Source organism: Ictidomys tridecemlineatus, chromosome 10, assembly GCF_052094955.1.
Source record: "Ictidomys tridecemlineatus isolate mIctTri1 chromosome 10, mIctTri1.hap1, whole genome shotgun sequence".
Taxonomy (NCBI): domain Eukaryota; kingdom Metazoa; phylum Chordata; class Mammalia; order Rodentia; family Sciuridae; genus Ictidomys; species Ictidomys tridecemlineatus.
The window spans coordinates 108,968,816-108,993,308 of record NC_135486.1 but is presented as its reverse complement, the minus strand read 5'-3'; the positions used below and the strand labels follow the sequence as shown (position 1 = coordinate 108,993,308).

The following is a 24,493-nucleotide window of genomic DNA, read 5'->3' as shown; positions in this document are numbered from 1 at the left end:
ATCCAACATATGAATTGGTGGGGCGGGAGGAGTAACAAATATTCAATTCATAACAGAGAGTTAAGTTCTATAACTGGAAGAACAAAGCGGGGAACAGGTAGAGAAACCCCATTTTCAGGAATGAGAGAGATAGAGAATAAGAGAGACAGAGACGGCCAAAAAAGGTCTTTCCATAACCAAGTCAGAAAGGAAACCTGGGCCATTAAACATTTCATCTAAGTGAATCTCACAAGACCCCAGGACATTTGTTACTTTAAATTTTTTATTATGATACGATGTACATATACCGTGGATTGAAGGTGGTTTGTTTTCCAAAGGCCCATGAGTTGGAGGCATGGTCTACAGGGTAGAAATATTGGGAGGTAGTAAAATTTTTAAGAGGTGGGGCTTAGTGGGAGGTCCTTGGGTCACTGTGAGTCCTGCCCTCAGAAGGTCTGGTACTGTCCCCTGCCTCGACATTTGTTATGAGACAGTTGTTTGAGACAGTTGTTATAAAAGTCTGAGACTGGCTCTCTCTGAACATTAATTGGATTTGCCATTAAGTGGGTGTTTTTCTACCAAATTGAACAGCAAATTATTGGGAAGACTTAAGAGCGAAAATGTCCAGATGTGATCACTTACTCTTATGCATGCTCCCACCACTACCATCTGAGAGGTCCCTCACCAGAATAAAACCAATGCCAGCACATGCTCTTGAACCTCCAAAAGTGTGAGCTGAATAAACCTTTTTTCTTCATAAGTATCTTGCCTCAGATATTTTACTATAGTAACTAAAGCTGACTGTTACACGTAAAATCTACCATTTTATCATTTTTTTTAAGTGTAAGTGAAAAAAAAAGTGCAAGTGTCCAGTTCTTGGGCATTAAACACATTCATATTGTTTTGCAACCATCACCCACATCCATCTCTAGAACTCGTTCAACTTTCCAAACTGAAACTTCACTCATTACACACTAACTCCCTCATTCCCTCATTTCTTCTTTTTTATCTCTTGTTCTTTGATGTCTCTGTAATAATTACAGTGATGCTATTAATAGGAAGAGCACTTATGCATTATTGGGGATTATAAGAACCTGGGGAAACTGTACTTACACTGGAGAAGGGGAACCTCAAGAAATAAGGGTTAGTTTTGACATTTTGGGTGGAAAAGAAAAAGCAGACAGATCCTAAAAAACTGAGAAAGGGAGGAGGAAAGGGGGTCAATTTGCACCAGGGGAAGGCTAGGGGCCCCATGGAGCCAGACCAGCTGCAAGGCCTGGGAAGCCTCCCAAGGCAGCCAGGGCAGAGGCGTTGAATGGTCCCCTGTCATCATTGCCTCTGACACTTTTATTTCGTTCTAAGTCTTCCCAATAATTTGCTGTTCAATTTGGTAGAAAAAACACCCACTTAATGGCAAATCCAATTAATGTGGATCTCCCCCATTAGTCATCTTAAGTAACGGGGTTTTGCTTATACTAGAACTGAATGAGAAATTACTTCAAGCAGTAAAGCAAATCCCGACTCGACTTTCTCATTCTCAGTTTCCACATTTTCTTTGCCTTAAACAACTGGGTCATGACGATGAAGTTCTTTCTTAGGCAAAGAACTAAAAAGGAGGCAAAGCCTGCTTGCTAGCACTGACGGTTGCAGTAGGAGCAGGGCCACAGCCACAGAGGGAAGGACTTGGTGTGTGACCATGTGGTATGAGACCATTAGAGCCACCCAGAGAAGACGATGGCTCCTAGTCGAGATAGGGGACGGTACCAGACCTCCAGTCTGTCTCTTGGGTAAAGGGCAAGGATGATGAATGGTTGGGTGTTTGGGTCTGGGGGTGTCTGAGCTTGTAAGGTTCAGAGGTCCAGAGGTCCTTAGGAGCTCAGGCTGGGCAGGAGAAGTTGGGCTTCTGCAGTCTCAAGCTAGATCTCAAACTGTCTCTGGCCAGCTTCAGCTCCCAGTGCTCACAGGGGCCTCAGCAGCTGCCAGTGAAGCAGTTAGCTGGGGCTGAAGTGGCACCCCGGTAACAGAAGGCTCCACCCAGCCAGCTGGAAGTGTGGGCTGCAGGTGTGTGAGAGTGCCTTCCAACACCTCCTAGATGCCACCCAGCCTGAGAACTGCTTGGCCACTGCAGCTGTGTGCTAATGATTGGTTAGGGTCACTAACCTCCCCAATCTGTGGATGCCTGAGATCCACTGCTGGCTGGTTCATTTGCTTATCTTTAGAGCCTGGCACGCTCTCTCAGTGAAATACATTCCCTGGAAAACCAAAATTACTACTGCAGGATATTTTGAGCCCTGGCCTGCCTGCTTTGGTCTGTTTTCCAATTCTCACTCACACATGAGGTCACCCAGCCAAATGCTCTTGCCTGCTCTAAATCAGTTGAAGGAAATGAACATGTTTCCCCAATGAGACGACCTCACTGTTTTTATGAGCCCTTGCAGAGGAAGCCCAAGATGGTGTCCAAGTAGACAGGAAGCATCATTACTAACACTTGTTCATACTTTCTTTTTCTTTTTTTCCCGTACTAGGAATTGAACCCAGAGGTGCTTCACCACTGAGCCACATCCCCAGACCTTTTTATGTTTTTTTAATATATATTTTTTAGTCATAGTTAGACACAATACCTTTATTTGTTTATTTACATGTAGTGCTGAGGATCTAACCCAGGGCCTCACACGTGGGAGGCAAGTGCTCTATCATGAAGCCACAACCCCAGTCCCTTATTTTTCATTTTTGAGACAGGGTCTCACTAAGTTGCTTATGGCCATGCTAAGTTGCTGAGGCTGGCCTCAAACTTGCAATCCTTCTGCCTCAACCTCCCAAATCACTGGGATTACAGGTGTGTGCCACTGTGCCAGGCTTTGTCCTTCATTTATGAAGCAGAAACTCCAAGAGCATCTGAATCTAGCCAAACTAAACTCCCTTGCTGCACAGTTTGGGAGACGGTGTCTTCTCAAGTGCCTTGGGTTTTGCTTACATTAGAACTTGAATTTCTTCAAGCAGCAAAGCAAATCCTGACTCTGCTCTTTCATTCTCAGTTTGTTTCTGACTGAAAAAAGAAAGAAAAAAAAAAAAACCTCTCCTCCTAATCATGGCAATATTCTACTGTGAGGTAGGAAGAAGGAGGAATACCCTTCTCAGCCCATCTCCAGGGGAGTTCACAGGCCTGGCAGGAAAACATTCACTTCCTGCCTATGACTGTAAGATGCATTAGGTCACAGAGGGAATAAATTCCAAATCCTATTTTTGGGAAAAGAAGTAACATTGGAGGCAACAAAGCGGGGAGGCCAAGTCTAGCCTCAAGCTGGAAGAGGCTCAAGGGCTCCTCAATAAGCCCACAGTTCCAGGGGGACAAATACTGTCCAGGCCTCAAGTCTCAGGCATCCGCTCTCAAGCCTCGAGGCCCCCAATGGCTGTGGAGAGGGACGGTACAGGATGTTCTCATGAATCATCCCAAATCCTATGAACTGTCCCATTACCAGAGCCAAGGCCAAGCTTTAAACCCGAGAGTGTGTTTCCTCTGGGCGTGTGAAGGGTATGCTGTCCCCTCCTACAGACCACAGACTAGGGTTACCAGCCTAATGGAAAATGCATTTCAGAGACTGGTGTGCAGCTCACTGATGGAACATCCATTGGCCTAGCATGTGTGGGGCCCTGGGTTCCATCCCCACTCTCTCTCTCTCTCTCTCTCTCTCTCTCACACACTCACACACACACATCTTTCATATTCAGAAGAGGTAATATTGTCATAAGTGTGTCTATAGGAGTCTCACCAGCTGTTCAAAAGAACTTTCTATGATGATGGGAACATTCTGTATCTGTACTGCCCTGTACAGTGGCCATCAGCTGCAGGTAGCTATTGAGCATTTGAAATGTAGCTAGGGTGAGAAACAGCAAACGAATTTTAAATTATAACACATATGAAATTATCACACTGTAACCCATAAATATGTACAATTAAAAAATATTTTTAAAGGGCTAGGGATATATAGCTCAGTAGTAGAGCACTTGCCTAGCACATGTGAAGCCCTGGTTCAAGACCCAGCACTGCAAAAAATAAATAATTAAAGATATGAGTTTTATAACAAAGATATGAGTTCTATAATAAACTCATACCAGGTTTTGTGATCTGGCAAAATATATCCAAGGAGCTCTGAATATTGTATGTGGAACCCACACAGGAAAGAGAAAGTACCAGCCTAGTGATTTTTCCACAACAGACTAAAACAGAAACGTCTAACAAAGAGAAAGTCTGGAGTTTATTCAAACAAACTGCTTTGTTTTTATAAGTCCTAAGTGTTACTCAAAACATCTCTAAGACATTAAATAGCTTATGAACTGTTTATATATACTCTATTATCCCAATTTATCATTTAAAAAATTTTCCTTAATCTTTTACAAAAATGCATCAGAAAGAGTAATAATTAAGTGATGTCATAAAACCATAATTGTTCCAATTTGGGGGGCAGGTGGGGTGGGGCAGGGCAGGGTATTGTGGATTGAACTCAGGGGCACTTGGCCCCTGAGCCACAACCTCAGCCCGATTTTGTATTTTATTTAGAGACAGGGTCTCACTGAGTTGCTTAGTGCCTTGCCAGTTGAGGCTGGCTTTGAATTCGCAATCCTCCTGCCTCAGTCTCCGGAACCGCTGGTATTACAGCCCAATCTTATAATAGATTCCTATACTTTAAGAACAACTCATTATGGACTGAGGTTGTAGCTCAGTGGTGGAACACTTGCCTAGCATGTGTGAGGCCCTGGGTTTGATTCTCAGCACTGCAAATGAATAAATAAAAGAAAGATCCATCAACAACTAAAAAAATTTTAAAAATAAAAAAATAAAAATAAAAAGAACGACTCATTACAAGCCACAAAAGAAACTCAAAGTTCTGATTTCTGTAATGAGAAAATAACTTGTACTCCAATGCAGATTTCCCTTAAGGGTTTCCAAGAGGCTCTCTTGCAAAGAATGAGCATAGAAAGAGGCCACTTGGGTCCCCCTGAATCAGCACAGCTCCACCCCGGGAAGACATGTGTGCCCTTGAGAGTCACAGCCTAGGAGCTGTACATTTCCTTGGGCAAAGTGAAAATGTTAAAAAGCCAGCTCTTGACATGACTGTTCTCTTGTGTGTGGTATAAAACTGACCCCTTGGGCTGGGGCTGTAGCTCAGCGGCAAAGCGCTTGCCAAGCATGTGTGAGGCACTGGGTTGGATCCTCAGCACCACATTAAAAAAAATAAGCAAATAAAATAAAGGCATTCTATCCATCTACAACTACAAAAAATAAAAATGAAATAGTAAACTTGATCCTTTTATGAAAATCAAGTAAATATATTCATATGTGTATATGCGTGTGTGTGTATGTGTGTGTGTGTGTATGTATGTATATGTGTGTGTGTGTATGAACTAGAGAGTAACTCAGTGGTAGAGCATTTGTCCAGCATGCACAAGGCTCTGGGTTTGATCCCCAGCACTGTAAAATAACAATGTCGGCAACAACAATAAAGTAATAAAACCCAAAAATAACTTTTTTTTTTTTTTTGCTTTAGAGCATCACTTATAGGTTTTGAATGAGTTGTGATTTTTTAAGGTTTGATACATTACACTCACTGAAGTTAACATGCTGAAGTGGACCAAGTCCAGCATTTTTACATTTATTTTTGCATAAGAATTGGGGGGGGGGCGGCAAAAAAAAGCCTTTCCAAAGCGGTCACACTCCCTCTTGAACACATAGCTCCCTCTTGTGGCGAATGTGAACCTCACATGTACAGACCCAGGTTATGTTTTCTGCTTATTCATTTTCCTACATAGATCACCTGGGAGATTCACTTAATATGCACTGACCCGCAGTAGCCTCCCATCCACTGTTTCTGACTTAGGTTGCTCACCTTCAAAGAGAAGTGAGAATTTTCCATGGAAATTTTAAAAATTATCCACGTAATTCCAGCAACCCAGGAAGGAGGCTGAGGTAGGAGGACTACAGGAATTAACTGGGCAGGAGGTCATCTGCAGGGGTGTGCCTTTGGGTTTATATTTCGTCCCAGGTGAGCAAAGAGCTCCATGCCTCTGGATTGTCATGTCCTGAGCCTCTCTCTTCCATCACACCCTTCTGCCCGGATGGTCTGCTTCACCTGCAACACAACAATTGATTTGGCTGTCTATGGACTGAGACCTCTGAAAGCATGAGCCCCCAAAGAAATTATGACAAAGCTGACTAAAATACCCAACAAACCAAAATTAGCTGTCATGAATCTGAGAAGGGCAAATGTCACACATCAAGGTCAGGTCTAGAAGCTGAATCACAGTATTCTACCACTTTCATGGTCAAAAGGCAATTCACTCATTCTCCATACAGAAAAACAGTCATTATTGGCATAATATTCACCACCACATAAATGACGCAAATCTTAGACCCAGGGGTGTTTAACCTCAGAGCTACATCACCACCAGCCCTTTTTATTTGTATTTTTTTATTTTGAGATGGGATCTTAGGGCCCCACACTAAGTTGCCGAGGCTGGCTTTGAACTTGCAATCCTCCTGCCTCAGCCTCCTGAGCCACTGGGATTATAGGTGTGTGCCACGTGCCAGGACCCTTCTCTGGAAACAGTACAACAAGTAGAAAGAATAAAGAGGAGTGCTGGAATATATAGTACCCACTAGAACATAGAATATGTTTAACTTAAATCCACAATATTTATATGAACCAAGCTAGGGTATTCTTGTTATTGAGTTCCTCCTACAGGAGAAAAGGGACTGAACATCCCAATGTTTGGATATTTTATTTTGCAGTGCTGGGGATTAAACCCAGAGCCCTGAGCATACCAAGCAAGCGCTCCACCACAGAGCTACACTTCCTGCCCATTTGAACCTTTTAAAACATGTATTTGTCAAACCTTGCTTTTACACAGAAAAGTAGGAAATGTGAACTCTAACCACAAACCTTGCCTGTCACTCTCCTGGATGTGGGGATGCAAAATCTACCTCAATTTATTCTCCCCAAGGCACCACAATGCAAGGGTAGAAAAAGTGTTTATTTCCCTTATTGCGTTCTCAATTTCGAATCGAATTCAGATGTGTTTGTTCTCTCCACCTGTAAAACAAAGCACCTGCTTTTACAATAAGCTGACTCCCCCTTTTCTCAGGTCTTCCTCATGCAGTGGGTTTTCCTGAACAAGTGTCCTTGTCAAATCTTAGTGGGGGTTATAAGAAAAGTGCTTTCTGGACACATACCTATGTCCTAGGTAGGATACCCCTCCCTTTACATACCCTACAAAGTTCTAGGTTTTTCGAAGCATGTGAGAATTCCAATGAAGAGGTAGCTATGCAACTTCACAGGAGCATCTACATGATGCTTTTTCTGTTGTCTGAAATAAGCAGCAGCAGAAGAGTGTTTGTAACCCTATATACAATCGAAGATCAGCTTTCAGAGTTAGAAAACAGAGATTTAGTCCTAATATTCAAACAAATTACTCATGGCTTGGTGATTTTTTCTTCCCCTTTCTGGTGCTAGGGATTGAACCCAGGGCCAAATGCATGCTAAACATGTGCTAAACACTGAGTTACACCTCCCAGGCCTCATTTCTGAGAGCAAAATCAGAACTCTAAGGCAGACAGGGGAAGGAAACAGGTCAAATCCTCTGCATTTAACAAACTAAGAGCAGTAAACAGTTAATTGGAGAATTCCATTCTGCCCATATTGTGTGAGACCCAGAAAAATTCCTTATATCATTATGCACCTAAACTTTTTTTTTTTTTTTTTGGAGGGTGGGAACGGAATCCAGGCTCTTGTGCATGCTGGGCATACTTTACCACTGAACTACACCCCTAGGCTCTAAAACAATTTTTCAAAATAACTATAATCTACTCAAAACACAACCAAAGCAAAACTTGCATGTTTGATCCCAACAAAACCAAATCCACCCTTTAAAAAAGTCTTGATGAACCTCAAGAGCGCAAGACAGTTTATTTCAGGAAAAAGAAAAGCTGATTCTATGAAGTTTGCCTTTTCTGCAAGCACCTTTGAAAATTTGCATCATACAAATATATATCTCTCGATAGTGTGCTGAGTTAAAAATGAAAGAAAACAGATGACCTTGTTTTATCTGATCAACTGAGCTTTGATTAAAAAAAATATTTGGGAAAAAGAACATTTTGGAAGAGGAGCCAAGTGAAAGCAGCCATTAAACTCAATTAAGAACTGGATCTTCTGCTTCTAGGGTCAGATTTTCACAGTGTATATATAGCCACCAGGACAGGCTGTTTCAAAATCATCAACCTTGCCAATACAGAAAAGCAGTGTTCAACTCTGCACTCATAGTTTGGGAAACCCTCCCCACTTTTATTCTGCTTGGAAAGTTTAAAAAGAACTTAAATATTACCATGAAATAAAATTCTCTACATGGTAATTGCTGGTTGTGTTGATACATACTTGTAATCCCAGTGACTTGGGAGGCTCAGGCAGGAGGATCACAAGTTCTAGGCCAGCCTCAGTAACTTAGCAAGACCCTGTCCCAAAATAAAAAATAAAGATGGATGGAGATGCAGCTCAGTGGCAAAGGGCCCAGGTTCAATCCCCAGTACAAAAAAGAAAAAAGAAAAAAAATAGAATTTTACAGCATATTTTTCATTTCATGTCAAATTATAGCAAATAGTCTGTATGGATTTTAGAACATATAGATATTTACACTACACTCCATGTATCTTGCCTTCTGTTGATTAAATCAAGTCATATAAGAACAACCTATTTAAGAGTTTACTTTTTATTCTCCATAGGCTTGCAACTTCAGGACTTGAAGACCTCGTCATTGCTATTTTTAAAAAGGAAATCATTTCCAAATACAAATAACCAAGTCCAAGATTTTGTACTATGTATTGTTTCTAAATTTAAAATGATTGTGCTTTCAACCCTTAAGAGCAGAATTTGGGGGAGGGAGCAGAGCATACAAATTTAAGAACTGCAGTTAAAACTGCTTTTGTTTTTCATTGTTTCATTTTATTTCAAATCATTTTATAATTCAATCATGGATACTTAATTTACCTGAAAAAACATCTCACTTCCGTACTAATTTTCACAAAAATAAAAATATTTTTGAAGGCACTTTTTTAAAAATGTTGGTGGACCTTTATTTTATTCATCTCTTTATATATAGTGCTGAGAATTGAACCCAGTACCTCACACATGCTAGGCAAGTGCCCTACCATTGAGCCCTTAGAAGATCCAGCCCCTAGAAGACCCTGTTTCGTAGTCATGAAACTATATGGTACATTTATCATCAGTTTCTTCTGGACTGTGAACCTCCTGCCCCAGAACTTTCCACAGGAGAGGGCATATTCAGACAGAAACCCAGCACAATCCCAAAGGGAAAAGTCGCAGTTAAGTCTACGAACAGAAAAAAAAAAAATTTCCAATGTAAAGAAAAAAAAGTGATCGTGAACTTCTCCCAAAAACCAATTAGAAAACACATCTTCTAAAAATAGCCATATGAAAATTTTCAAATTTTTGATGCTAAGAAGGGAATTCTGTACTTTTTCTTGGCAATTGGTTGAACATTAATGTACTTGCAATTTACAAAACAAATGAGTCATGGAAAGTTCCATCCCAAAGGAGTGAGCTTTAAAACAAAACAAAACACACCAACAACCAGTATAAGGAAGGTTGGACAAGAAAATAGTCCCTGTAAATCCATCAGTGACACCCAAAGGGACTATGCATCCACTAGGTCTCTAACTGCTCAGTCGAGATGGTGTGGCATTTGGATGGGATGGAGATGGCTACTTTAAAAGGACACCATCTGCATCACCCCAAAGCATTACAATGCACTGCTTTATCCCAACGTGGGAGGAAAGTTGAAAGTGGCATTACAATCTAGTCTTACATTTTGGTTTTCAAAACCCTGCTTTTAGTCTTCTGCATTGGCAACCTACTTTGCCTGGTGCTGAAAGATGTTTAACTATTAAGATGATGATAGAGGGCTGGGGATGTGGCTCAAGCGGTAGCACGCTCGCCTGGCATGCTTGTGGCCTGGGTTCAATCCTCAGCACCACGTACAAAGATGTTGTGTCTGCCGATAACTAAAAAAAAAAAAATTAAATATTAAAAAATTAAAAAAAAAAAAGATAGAATTAATAAAAAGACAAGGAGAACTGAGAGTACACACGTAAAATATGACATTTATTATGCTAAAGAACAGATTTTATTCTGCATTTTCCCCAAACACTAAAATAGCACATGGCATAGTAATTTAGCACACAATATAAATTGATATATGCAATCAGTTATCCCCCAAATAGCTGTTTTAAGTCTCACTTTGGGAGTCCTTAAAAACTTACACTTTTAAATGACCTTTATTAATAAAATTATCAATGAACAACAAAAGGAGTCACTTCAGAAAAATCTTAAAAGACATCAACTCTTAGGACTTTGTAAAGGAAGTTCTTGATTTGCCTCTCTACATCTGAGCCAGAGCAAAGAGTCTCAAGTTCCTTTTTACTTAGGGTAACACTGCTAGGGTTCCTAGTTTGAGATGATTAAATTTAATATTGCAACTTTCACCATAGGGCCTCCATTTAAACAGCATTTCAAGTGGAAGGAGTATGAGAAAAGAAGTCAGATTTTGCTGCAGACCAAAATTATTCTATGAGATGCAGAAATGGCAACAGCTTGCCATGAGCTTAGCAAGGTTTAATAAAAATACAGTAGGTAGACTTTACAAATATTCACTTCCAGGAGGTGATCAGAGACGAGTTGAGGAGACAAGATGATGTCTGGGACAATAGCCCTTTAAAATGGATAGAGATCTCGAGATACATAAAGAATTTCATGTTAAATCACCATGTGCTTATCTGATATTAAACTGGATATATCAATAATCACCTGAAAGGGTTTTACCAATTCTGAGTATCTTTTAAGCACAATTTAAAACATGCTAAAAATTCCTTCTGCATCGATCAGTTTTTGGTGAGTGAACTTGACTTCCTCTGTCTGGTCAAAGCAGGATCTGAGCAACTAAGCTGTCTGCATCCAGACTTAATGGGAAAGAAATCATTCTAGGACAACTTCTAAAATTAATCTACTATTTTATTGTTCTGCTTGTACCTTAACTATGGCATAAGGGATTTGCTAATTGAAAAGGCTGTAGAGCCAGTAACCCCAGTGTTATCTCCAGACCATTTGAGGTACTTTTTACACATGAAAGCATTTTCTTATACTCTGTTGTTTGCTCTGAAAACATGGGCTTTAAATGGTCAAGGAAAACACATCTTGTCTTGTCCTCTAGAAGTACTTCAGGACAGGAGTGCAGTGTTGCAAGCAGCACAGAACGCAGGCGAGACAGTTCTGACTCAGAGCCTAGTCCCTCGTGAAGAGCACTTGGTGGTTCACCCTTAAAAACTACCATTTCCCACAGTTTCGGATGGACTGGCTGTCCTGACACCCAGGGCTCTCCTTTGGGGCACTGTCCTCTCTGGTTGTCCATGGCTCTGGGCCCACTTCTTAGCCAGTCCCTTCCCAGAGCGTCCCCAACACTGAGGAACACCCCAGCAAGATGCTCTTCTGCAGGAGCAAAGGACAGACCCATGGCCTTGGTTGGAGCAGCTACGGGAGCTAAATTTCTTCCCATTGATTTCTTCAAATATGGAAGCTCTTTGTTGCCATTGTGAAGCAAGAGATCAGTGTCACTCAGATCGTTTTTCATTTCCAATGATAACACCTCATTCTGTGAATTTCCATTTACATCAACTGCAGACTTATCCATCCAGAAAGGTATATCTGCTGGGCAAGGGCTCTCCTTCTGTGTTCTTTTCTTAAGGCTACATAATTGTTTGTACCAGTCATCTCCTCCCTCCCACTTTGCTTCTATCAGGCAGATGCCGAGGGTCCCTCCTCCGTCCCTCATGTTTTGTATTCTTTGATGCAGAGAGCCTGGGGTAACACCTTTGTCAATCAGGGGAGGGCCTTCAGTGGATCTCAATATGAACCTGGAAAAGACAATCACGTTAAAATTCTACAATGAAGCTAGAGAGTCTTAATAGTGTCTGCACACATCAAACATTTCCTAACATAAGATCTCTTTAACAAACTATAGAGTACCAACAATTCCTGCATTAGGACAAAAAGACAGAATGACAGACCACCTAATAGAGATTAAACAATAACCCAGCACATTACAAATACATAATTTTCTACAAACATATAAAAATAAGAAAAGCAGGCTTGGTGTATAGGTCAGGAGGGGAGTCTGCCTGAATGCATGCAGAATGCCCTGGGTTCAGTTCAATTCCCAGTATGATATTAAAAAAAAAAAAAAAAAAAGGCACAAAATTCTGAGGCTTTGTACTTTCATGCCAAAGAGTATGAGAAAATGTTTATATAGATTCAATAAAAATCTGTCTTTAGCCAGGATTTACTGTATGACTCAATTATACAACCAAGGCCTTAATGAAAGTATCCTATTTGAGCTTCTTGGTGTGATAAGTCACTCTTAGGAAAAGAAGGTTGATATTATTTACAGATCCAACATCTATAAGTGCTTACCCCAAAAATCAACCTGAAGACCTCTCCAGTAAGACCTCAGTTTTCAGGTGGTTTTAAGATCACTTCCTGGCAGGCCAGGAACCTCAGCAAACATATAGCCTCATTAAGAAAAGAATTTATGGGGCTGGGGTTGTGGCTCAGCAGTAGAGCACCTACCTCGCACACATGAGACCCTGGGTTCAATCCTCAGCACCACATTAAAATAATTAAATAAGTGAAATAAAGTATTGTGTCCAACTACAACTAAAAAATATTAAAAAAAGTCTAAATTAAAAAAAAAAAAGAAAAGAATTTATCCAGACTTACAGGTACTGCAGGTAAATATACGGCAGTTTCTTGGGTTTAGTTTACCAACTTCAGATTTGCAAAAAAAAAAAAGAGGCTTTAAAGCTTCATCTGAGATTCCTCATGAAAACCTCTGCAGAGTGACCTGTACCATAGTAGTTCAATATACAGTGAGAGTACACTTAAGGTGGCTAATGGCCAATCAAAACTCTTGTTGCACCTACAAACCTAACGAGGCCAGACTGTTCTGTGATCAAGAATCATCTGTCTTTGTCATTATTACACTCCAAATGGGGAAGATGTCAAGAAGAATCATGAAAGGCTCTAAATGGAACAAAAAGCAAGATTACTTGCTGTGCTCTCCAGTGTATCCTTCTAGGTTCTCTAATTTTATAGGGAACTGTAGCTTTCTGTGTCTTTGATTGGCTTTATAACTCTGTAAATTATCAAAAACTCTTAAGAGTAAGGCTAGTAAATTCCTGTCCAAAGGAATGAAAATTGTGCCTTGTATAATACAATTAATTAATGCCTGTCAATATTGACCAGTTTTATATCTTATCTATTTGTAAATTCACATTAGCATTTTTTTTCTTTTCAGGAAACAGGGTCTTGCTATGTTGCCCAGACTGGCCTGGAACTACTGGACTCCAGTGATTCTTCTGCCTGTCTCCCATGCAGCTGGACTACAGGCACATGCCATCGTCCAGCTCCAGATTAACATTCTAGATTGCATGCATGTTATCTGAATTCTCCTTTAATCTGATTGTAACATCTTACTAGTTCCCTAATATATATAATATTGATAAGCTAAATAAAATCTTGGACACATGCTGTTTTTATTAAAAAATAAAAAAAACAGATTATTAATATGAAAATAGATATAGTATTTCTAAGCTAGCCTATGAAATAGCAATCTTGTTGAAATGTAATAACTCTACCAACAGGAAGGGCCATAAGTGAGAACACCTTGTCTTCCACAGCAAGAAGACAAGCACAAAACCTAAAAAATGAAAAACCAAGAAGCAACACAAGCATGTAATTTAGCAATAGTGAAGCAAGCAGTGAAGAGAACCAGCCTAGGCTGAAAGTGGTGGCTACAGACAGGGTGATTTCTTTGAACCAATCTTTTGCTTTTTTCTCTGAAGCAATCTAGGGAACCAGGAGACTCCGCCATTCCTACCCGCTACTGGGGATTTATCCCAGAGGCACTTATCACTAAGCCACTCCCTCAACCCTTTTTATTTTTTGACATCTTAGGGTCTAAGTTGCTTAGGGTCTCACTAATTTTGAGGCTGGCCTCAAACTTGTGATCCTCTTGCCACAGCTTCCTGAATTGCTGGGATTATAGGTGTGCACCACTATGCCCAGCTGGAACCAGTAGACTCTTAAAGCTATATGAGCCGGGCATGGTGGCACACGCATATAATCCCAGTGACTCTGGATGCTGAGGCAGGAGGATCACAAGTTCAAAGCCAGCCTCAACAATTTGGCAAAGTCCTGAGCAACTCAGTGAGACCTTGTCTCAAAATAAGACATAAAAAGGGCTGGGGATGCTGCTCAGTTGTTAAGCATCCGTGGGTTTAATTCCTAGTACCAAAAAAAAAAAAAAAAAAACACCCTAGATAAATGTGTAACTGTGTAAATTTTCTTCCTTCCTCCCTCCCTCCCTTTTTAATTTGAGTATACTAAAAAGAAAATAACTTTAGAGCCAGGTGTAGTAGTTCATACCTGTAAACCCAGCTACACAGGAAGCTGAGGCAGGAGAATCACAAGTTCAAGGCCAGCCTTAGCAACTTAGAGACACCCTGTGTCAAAACAAATAAAAAGGGCTAGAGATGTATCTCAGTGGAAGGGCACCCCTGAGTTAAATCCTGAGAGAGAGACAGAGAGAGAGAGAGAGAGAGAAAACAGTAGTGCATTATTGGAGGCTTAAACAGAAAACAAGTAGAGCTGAGGAATGGAGCCACGGAGCTAAACAGCCCAGAGTTAGAAAGGCACTGACCACTGTCACAATGAGCTGGGTCTTCATGGAGCAGCAGTGAAGAATTTTTAGGAAGGAAATGATGGCTAGTTTTACATTTTTAGGTGAATCACCCTGGCTGCATTGTGGTGGACAAACTGGAAAGAATCCACAACAAAAAGGCCATTTATATATATATCCCCCAGCCTTTTTCTCTTTGTGGTACTGGGGCTTGAATCTAGGGGCACTCTACCACTGAGCTACACTCTCAGCGCTTTATTTTTGAGACAGGGTCTAAGTTGCCCAGTCTAGCCTCAAACTTGGGATCCTCCTGCCTTAGCCTTCCAAGTAGCTGAAACTATAGAAATGTGCCACTGCAACCAGCCCTAAGTACATTTTAAGAATAATTTAAAAGTTTTTTAAAATTTTTATTTATTTATTTATTTATTTTTTAATATTTATTTTTTAGTTTTCCACGCACACAACATCTTTCTTTGTATGTGGTGCTGAGGATCAAACCACATCCCCAGCCCCTTAAAAGTATTTTTAATGAAGAAAAAAACAGGTTACTTAATATGGGACAACTCTCAGGAAAATTAGTTCCTAACCACTTTTATTATATCCTTTTACAAGGACTTAATACTATTCAGAAAGATGAAATATTTTCAGAATTGTTAAAATATTTTAAGTGAGGCAATTAAAATAATCATGTATTTAATGATAGAGTAATCATGTATTTAATCATGACAGAATAAACCATTCCCTGAAGTTCTTCCAATTCTTTAGTAAATTCAGTAATAAGCTAGTATTAAATTCTCTTACCAAAAATACTTCAACAGGTCATTGATAACATTTTGGTTCAAAGCCTTAAACTGAACCCTCCTGATATTAGACTGTTAAATACAGTAGTTACATTTTGAGAGCCAAAAATAACTTCCAAATGACTTCTAGATATATTTAATAGCCATCTGTGAATTGCTTTGCAGTTTATTCTCACTATACAAGTGTATATCTAGTATAGTGAGAATAAACTGCAAAGCAATTCACAAATGTATCTATACATTCATAGTGTATCTATAATACCCTCCTTGATTCCAGGCCTCATCATCCTCTACCCTCCATCCAAGTCTACCAAATAACAGCATAAATTATGGCAAACAAACTTGTCTATCAAAACACCACAGTGAGGGAAGGAGTCTACTTTGAAGTTCAAGGGGAAAAAGAAAGTGCAGTACTGGGAATAAATTCCAGAACTTCTATCCCCTTGCTCTCCATCAAAGATAAGAGCTGAGAGGGGCAATGTGCTCAGGGAAAAGAGACTGTCCAGGTAGGTCCACAAGCCTCAAGAAACCCTCTTCTACACAAATCCCTGCCCCTGTTGGAGGCAGCCAGCCTGCTGGATGATAATAGGCCTGACCCAATTAAGCAGCTGCTGCCCTCTTGGATGCCTGTCCCCTTACCTGCCCTAACCCTGGCTATTCAAGGCCTGCAGCAACTGACATTGGACTACACTGCTTTGTAAACTAAAAATATCCTGGCCCCAATGTTTCTAAAAGCAAGTTGGCAAGGCTACTCCTAAAGGGGACACGGGAAGTCACTGCTAAAATGAGCAGAGCGCTAATGGGACTCAAGCAGGATTCTAGGTGCTGATGGCTCGCACACACACTCAAAGACAAACTGGCTTCACCCTGCCTGTAGGTGTGAGCGTTGGTATGTTTACTGCAGTATCACTGTGCCTGTGACTAAGATGATCAGGCTGGAGGTGGCTGAAACAAATTCCCCAAATGTCTACATAGCTTAGAAGATGAGAAGCAAAAATGACTCCATCATTTCTAAATTAAGCAGACTCATAACCAAAGAGAACACACCTCAGAGTTCCTGTCACTGATCTTGCAGCACAGCTCAATCTCACCTAACCTTCCAAAACCAGCTGTGCCAACTCTATAACCACCTCCCTATTTCCTGATCACCTGGATGCTCAAAGGTGCGCTGAGGTGGAATGGACTCGGGTACAACCCAAGAGACCAGGCTATTCACCATGCTCAGGGAAATTGAGATTTCCAGGATGCTGTGAGGATTCATTGTGAGAAAGCACCCAGCATCTTCTCTGACCAGCATCCCAAGGGCATCCAATTAGCCAGCAGCTATTGTTACCAGTATCAAGATACTGAAGCAGAATAGAATGAAAGACAGAAAGCTGCTGAGAGGTTCAGTAAAATGGAGACTTTTTTTAAAAAAAAAGACAGCTGCATATGGCAACATGAAAGTGACCTCAATATGGGCAAGTGCAATGGAATGGAGTGGAATGGCAAAGGCCTGGCCCAGGCTGGTGGAGGTTGAAGAGCAAGTACAGCCCACCCAAGGGAGCCCCTGACATGGTGAGGGGCTGCCAACAACAACTACAAATGTTGCCAAGCACAGTGACCCATGCCTACTGTAATCCCAGTGACTTAGGAGGCTGAGGCAGGACTGCACATTTGAGGCCAGCCACAGAAACTTAGTGAGACCTTATCTCAAAATGAAGAATAAAAAGGGCTGAGGCTATTAACTCTGTGATAGAGCACCCCTGGTATATAATAAAATACACCACAAAAAATAAACAAAGAAAATAGAATAAAATAAAAGGCTGGGAAGGTAGTAAAGTGGTAGAGTGCTTGCCTAGCAATGGGAGACCTGGGTTGAATTCCTAATACTGCAAAACACAAGAGCAGCAAGTCAAATTATGTCATACACCTCAGCTTAAAAACTTCTTTCCTGCCATACTTAGAGTACCACCCAAAGTCCTTACAAAGGAACACAAAACTGTCCTCCCCACCTTCTGTGCCTGTTACTTTGGGGGCTCCTCCTATTCTCTTTTCTTGGTCAATCCCAATGGCTTTCTTGCCACTTTCACTCAAGGATCTGTATGCCTCCAGGTTATCATCATGAGCAGACAAGAATAGAAATTAAGAACAGGCATTTGGGAAATTTAATGGCAACTTAACATTACCACAACATCCAAGGATAGTTCTGTTAATTACTCTCTTAAAAACTGCAGTAAAATACACACAACATAAAATTTAGTATCTTAACCATCTCTAAATGTAAAGTTCAGTAGCATTAAAATATTCACCTTATGCAACCATCACCATCACTCACCTCTAGAACTTTATCTCCTCAAAAGTAAAGCTCTGTACCAATTAAACATGAGCTCCCTACCATCCTATTTTCTGTGTCTATGAATCTGACTGCTTCAGGGACTTCATGTTAAGTGGAATTCATACAGTATTTGTCCTTTAGTGACCAGTTTATCTCACTTAGTATAATGCCCTCAAAGTTCATCCACGAAATAGCATGTATCAGAATTTCCTTTTTAAAACTGCCTAATATTCTGCTGTCTGAATAACATTCCACTTCAAACAGACCACATTTTGTTTGTCTATCTATTCACCTGTCAATGGATACTTCAATTATTTCTACTGCTTAGCTATTGTGAATAATGTTGCTATGAATATGAATTTGGAAGCACAAGTATTTCAGTCTGCTTTCATCTCTTTTGTATATAACCAGAATTCCTGGGTCATATGGTAAAATTCTATGTTTAACTTTCTGAAGAATCACCAAACTGCTTTTCATGGCAGCTGCACCATTTTATATTCCCACCTGTGACACACAAGAGATCCAATTTCTCTACATCCTTACAAACATGTGTTTTTCTTTTTTTCTTTTTTTGAACCAGGAACTGAACCTAGGGGCACTTAACCACTGAGTCACATCCCCACTCTCTTTATTTTTTTGAGACAAGGTCTAAGTTGCTTAAGGCCTCACTAAGTTGGTGAGGCTGGCTTTGACCTTGTGATCCTCCTGTCTCAGCCTCCCAAGTCACTGTGCATGGCACTTCTCCCATATCTTTTTAAAAACAACAGCCATCCTAACCGGTGCAAAGTGTTACCTCATTGTGGTTGACTTATTTTCCTTAGAGTTGAACATTTTTTCATGGACTTATTGGCCATCTGTATATCTTCTTTTCAGAGAAACCTCTAGTCAAGTCCTTTGTCAATTTTTGGACTGGGTTTATTTTTCAAGTTATACGAGTTCTTTATATATTCAGGCTATCAATCCTTTCTCAAATATGTGATTAGTAAATACTTTTCCCCATTCTGTGAGTGGTCTCTTTCACTATCTGGGAGCTGAGGATCCAACCCAGGGCTCACACGTGTTAAGCACCCACTTTACCACTGAGCTACACTCCAGCTCCTCCAGCTTTGTCTGATGCATGTAGAAGTAATTCATTTTTATCATATCCTACAAAGCTATCAGGAGGTGAAGACAATGGCCCTTCTCCACAAGTCATCTGAGAAGCAAGGCTCAGGTTCTCCCCTGGGCTTGCAGTGCCTCCCCAGGCAATGACAGGCTTATTAATGAGAATTTTCAAATGGGTAATAGATCAGGGTTCACTGTTGTTTGTTTTCATGTGATGGGGATTGAATCCAGGGCCTTGCACATTCTAAGCACATACTCTTATCACTGAAAAACACCTTCAGCAATAAATTGTTTTTAAGCTTCCCTCCACCACACTGTATATATGGCAGTTATCTTTTAACATTAGTAAATAGAGACTGAATTCATATACCTTAATATCTGCTTGAACCATTATATAATTAAGTGTAGGATTCTAGAAATGAGTTGAGGATATAGGTGTTTGCTATCTTAGTCTAGTTTTATATAGATTTATATTTTTCAAAATAAAAAATTTATGAAAAACTATGATTAAAGCATTCACTTGAAAGTCAGAAAAAATTCCATAGTATTTGTTTCCTATACTTTTGGTATTTAACATCTCAAGTACACAATTGGTTCATTATTTTGAAGTCAGAACTCTTAAGCTTGAGTTCACTCTTTTGACCTGATATATTAAGCTTTTGCAAAGCTTATAAAGTTTTCTTAATAGTCTATAATTTTACCCAATTTTCTTTGAGGGGTCTGACGTAAATCAAGTAACACAGTAAAACTCATTTCAAGCAGCAATTAACTCTGGGAATGGGGGGGTCTCAGGATTTTTACTACTTTTTTAAATAGTTCAACCAGGTGTGGTGGCCCATGCCTATAATCCCAGTGACACATGAAAGGCTGAGGCAGGAAGATCACAAGTTCAAGGACAACCTGAGCAATTTAGCAAGACCCTGCCTCAAAATAAAAATTAAAAAATGGCTGGAGGTATAGTGATAGAGTGCCCCTAAATTAAATCCCCAGTACCACATAAAATTAAACAAAAATTTTCAGACATAAGATCATTTCAGTCAAAGTCTTCAGTCCTTCAATGCCTGCAAACCACAGTAGCTGCCTCAAATCCTCTCAGTTTGAATCTTCTCACGACTGCTCCAGCCCCATCAGCCTCCTGCCATTTCTGGAACACACCAGGTTTGTCCCAGGTGTGGGGCCTTGGTTGTAGCTGTTCCCTTGGCATGACACTCCTTCAACCTAGATATCTCCATGGCTGAAGCTTTCACCTCCTCCAAGATTTCGCTCAAAATGTCACCTTCTCAATGGGGCCCACTGTCTGCCCTATTTAAAATGCCAACCAGCTCCCTACCTTCCTTGGGATGCAAAAGAATAAAGATTTCCAAGTAATAAGTAAAACCTATGGAGCTATGGATTTAGAGAGTCATTCAGAGACATTGAGAGAGAGAGGCTAGAAAGAACCAGAAGACAGGCAGCAGCCACAGGAAGGTTCACAGGCTGGGTCAGCATTGACCAGTTCAGCAAAAGGCTGTTAGTGAAACAAGGGCACTGCTTGGTTTGACCATAACTACCAACCTTCACAATATCTTCCTTTCTCTGTTCTTTTTCAGGCCTTCTCTCCTGATGTTTATAAGAATCTGAGTGACCTGGGATTAACATACTTGATCTTCTCACAGGTCATATAACTGAAAAGTTTGGGCATGATTTGTAAATTACCACAGGTTCCTGGTGCCATTTCTTGTTTTGTTACTACATTTAGTATTTAGTACAGATTCTCCCTTTGTGACTGCCTTGTACCTCAGCTTCTGTATAAATAAGTAGGATGCTACTAACTCCAGAGATTAAGATTTGCTTAGAAATATCACTTTTACATCATAACACTCTCAGTCTACAAAGCCCTTTTGCATCTCTTTTCTCATTCAATCATCTTTTATACTGAAGAGGTAGTAAATCCCCTTAAAATGACTCACTACAATCAAGAGATTTGAGGGTCCTAAGTAAACATGTAGAAAATTAAATCCTTTAAGACTTATGCTTCCTAAATAGATTCTAACACCCCTAATCGAAGGGGATGGGTACAACATGCTTGAGAAAAAAAGGGCATGAGCTGGGGCTGTCCCCCTTACTCGGATTCTATTTCCTGGTGCCATATTCCATTTCTTGTTCCCTTTACTAGAGGCCAGAATAATTAAACCCCTAAACCAGTTAAGTTAGTGATTGTTCACAAATGAACATAAACTCTAAAACCTGCAGGGGAGCTTACAGTAGCCAACTTAAGTATTACAGTTGTAAAATACCATTATCTCACCCACAGGTTGTGAGACAGATGCTTGTTGCACCTGATCAAACCCAGGATTCAAGTCTAAAATTCTGTGCAGTTCTGAGAAATCCCTTCTCCAAGGTACCTGGTCATCATCTCCATACCACCCTCCCTTTGTACGCACGTGTCCCTGAATTAAGAGCCCACCATTCAGCTCCCCATATTCGAAGCTCTACTGTGCCTGGACTATCTACCTTTTGATGTCAAGCTCACCAAGTCACCCATTCAGGGTTTCTGGGATTGGTGTATCTGCACTCACTGACTGCCCACACCACTCTTATTATAGATCCAATTTCCCTCCTCCAAAATGCACTTGCCCTCAATTATTACAGTGCAGAGTTCTTATTATGAAATTTGTATTTGAATAACCTTTCCAGAGATGATCTCACTGTCCTACAAACAAATGTACTATTTGGAAACCACAGGCGTCTCAGTGATATGAAGTCCTTTACTGTTTATTACCTATGAAACAAATGAGCCTTCAGCACATCTGCAATAAAGACAGCAGATGCAAGATGATGGCAATATGGTGATTTCCAAAGTCCTCTCTGAAAGGAGAGCTAAAGAATTAAAGTGTAAGACCAGCATTCAGGTTGAAAGAACTTGAGTGAATGCACAGAGGCAGGAAGGGGCTCTGTGCAAGCAGTTAGGCAGCCCCGGGCAAGCACAGTAAGCATGGTATAAGTCATGTGACAGGCAACAGATATGTGGAAGCCAGATCTGCAGGGTAAGAAATGTGAATAGCTCCAGGGGAGCTGTTTTAAGGATGGCCAGACCCCACTTAGTGTTTCAAAGACTTCTTTTGAGCTGGGGGGGGGGGGTCAGTATAGAACCCCAGCCCTGGGTTCAATCCCTAGCACAGCAAAAAGCCAAAACAAAAAACTTTTGAGCTGGGTACTGTGGTGCACACCTGTAATCCCCGCTGCTCCAGAGGGTGAGGCAGGAGGATCTAGAGTTCAAAGCCAGCTCAACAAAAAGTGAGGCACTAAGCAACTCAGAGACCTTGTCTCTAAACAAAATACAAAATAGAGCTGGAGATGTGGCTCAGGGGTCAAATGCCCTCACATTCAATCCCCGATACCCCAAAAACTGAATTGCCCAGTGGAGAACAGATAAAAGATACTGAAATAGTTCAGACAGGTGATTAGTTTAGATTAGAAAGGTGATCACAAATAAGAGAAGTGGATATTTAAGAAAATTCTTTTTTAAATTATACAAAACACGGTAATCTTCAACATACCAGTATTATGTAGGTGTTCTTACAGTCCTTCTTGTGACTTTATAAATGAGTACAAATCATATGTAACTCTAGACATAAGGTTCCTAAGTGGGAGCTTGGGGGTCAGATATAGCCTGCATATACTTTTCTCTTTGTCCACTTTCAAAAAAAAATCCAGGTTAACCTGATACCTAAAAATCAGGACATCTGATTTCTCTAAGATCACTAGATCTGGCCAATACTGGGCCCATGTTTCCACAGGGTGGTAACTGGCTAGAGCACAGGCTTTCTGGTTTACCTTAATCCCAAAACTCAGCACCCTTTATTCATTTATACCACCTGCTGCAAAGATATTTGGGTTTCTACTCCTTCAGCCTGGTACTGCTTATGGATGCCAAAAGTCTTTTCTTAACATAAAAGTATGTCAATGGGACCTTAAAATAAAGACATGTTCACTTCCACTCTTTTTTTTTTTTTTTTTTTTGGTACCAGGGATTTAACCCAGGGTTGCTTAGCCCCTGAGCCACATTCCCATGCCTTTTAATTTTGAGACAGGATCTCCACAGGGCCCTGTGATGTGCCAAGGCTAGTCTGGAACTTAGGATCCTCCTGTCTCAGCACAAGTCACTGGGATTACAGGCATGAACCACCATGCTAACCCTTAATACAATTTTGATCAATAGTTGGCTTTAGGCTTCATGTAGTCTATCACCACCTGTGCCAGGGACCAAAAACCTGAAGATACACCAATTACACTGATACGACCAAACCAGAGAAAAACCTGGTACTACTGCTCAAACTAACTCATTTTGCATATCAATGCTAAGTACTGATGGACAGTTAGCTCCCCAAAACCTGGGACACTCCGAGGTGTGAAAAAAGAAATTCAAAAGAAGCTCAGTATCTAGCCATTTTTCTTTGAGGAAGGATTCCCAAATTGACACCTTCCCCTTCTGCTAGAAAAAAGGCATCTGCTAATTCAAGAGTTGTAGAAATGTCAGTCATTTACAGCGAAAGTGGCCGGTGAGCGCGCCCTTTTATTTCACATCTGAATTATTTCGGCCCTCTTGAAACCTTTTACGTCTCTACCTCCTCTACTTCATTCTCTCAACTTTATCCCCACCTCACTTCAACCCCCACCCCAACCCCTAGGCTAGAATGAATTAGATAACGTGATCAAAACATCATTATCTTGCAATCTATCTTAAGCTATGAAGATAATATTTTAAAACCTCCCAAAGTTTGGGAACCAGAAAATTTACTCAAATACACCACCAGAACCCAACAATTTGTCATCTTCAGGGCAAAACGTCCTTTTTGGGACCTTCCGGGCCGGTGCTACCTCCTCCGACCCCACCCCCAGGTGTGGTACCTGCAACCTGAGCCTTATTTGCAAAAGGCGGATAACAACCTCAGTGTTTTTTGTTTTTTGTTTTTTTTTTCTCGAATGGGGTTGCATGAGAAATTGCACGGTGCTTGGCGCACACACACAGGCTCCAATCGATAGTGGCTACCATGGGCATCTGCATCCCTCTGGGCCTTTCGGGGAGGGCCGGGCCCGGGAGACCCGGCGGGCGCGGCTCACCCACCTGCAGGCGCACGTTAAGCATCATGGAAGCCACGATGTAGAGGTAGGGGAAGTTGATACGCAGCCGCCAGGCCAGGTCGAAGAAGATAAGCAGTGTGCGGGTCAGCCCCTTGCAGAAGACCCCATAGGAGCGGGCGGCGGCCGAGCGCGAGAGGCGGACAGCCAGGCCCGACAGAGCCGCCGCCATATAGAGACCGGCGCTCCCACTGCCCGCCCGCCCGCCGTCCCTCTCCGCGCCGCGTCGTCCCGGGCCTTCGCCCCGGCTGCTGGCCTGCGCACGGCGCGCTCAGGGAGCGAGGGAGGCGGCGGTGAGGCCGGCGGGCGGGCGGGCCACTAGGCAGCCGAGTCCGCGCGTCACGCTAGGGAAGCGCCTCCGCGAGCCGCCGCCTGG

The 24,493-nt window shown here is 41.3% G+C and overlaps 2 protein-coding genes across 2 annotated transcripts; both read right to left on the bottom strand.

Annotated features, from left to right (window-relative positions):
* Positions 1-10,127: 10,127 nt before the first annotated feature.
* Positions 10,128-11,871, bottom strand: Fam220a (family with sequence similarity 220 member A). The gene has a single exon (XM_078023684.1). It carries the CDS (start codon positions 11,869-11,871, stop codon positions 11,074-11,076), a length of 798 nt encoding a protein of 265 aa, XP_077879810.1. The 3' UTR covers positions 10,128-11,073.
* Positions 11,705-24,488, bottom strand: Smim10l3 (small integral membrane protein 10 like 3). Its single transcript, XM_078023685.1, has 2 exons — positions 24,104-24,488; positions 11,705-11,953 (listed from the first exon to the last, which is right to left on the bottom strand). Exons 1-2 carry the CDS (start codon positions 24,287-24,289, stop codon positions 11,933-11,935), a joined length of 207 nt encoding a protein of 68 aa, XP_077879811.1. The 5' UTR covers positions 24,290-24,488; the 3' UTR covers positions 11,705-11,932.
* Positions 24,489-24,493: the final 5 nt, after the last annotated feature.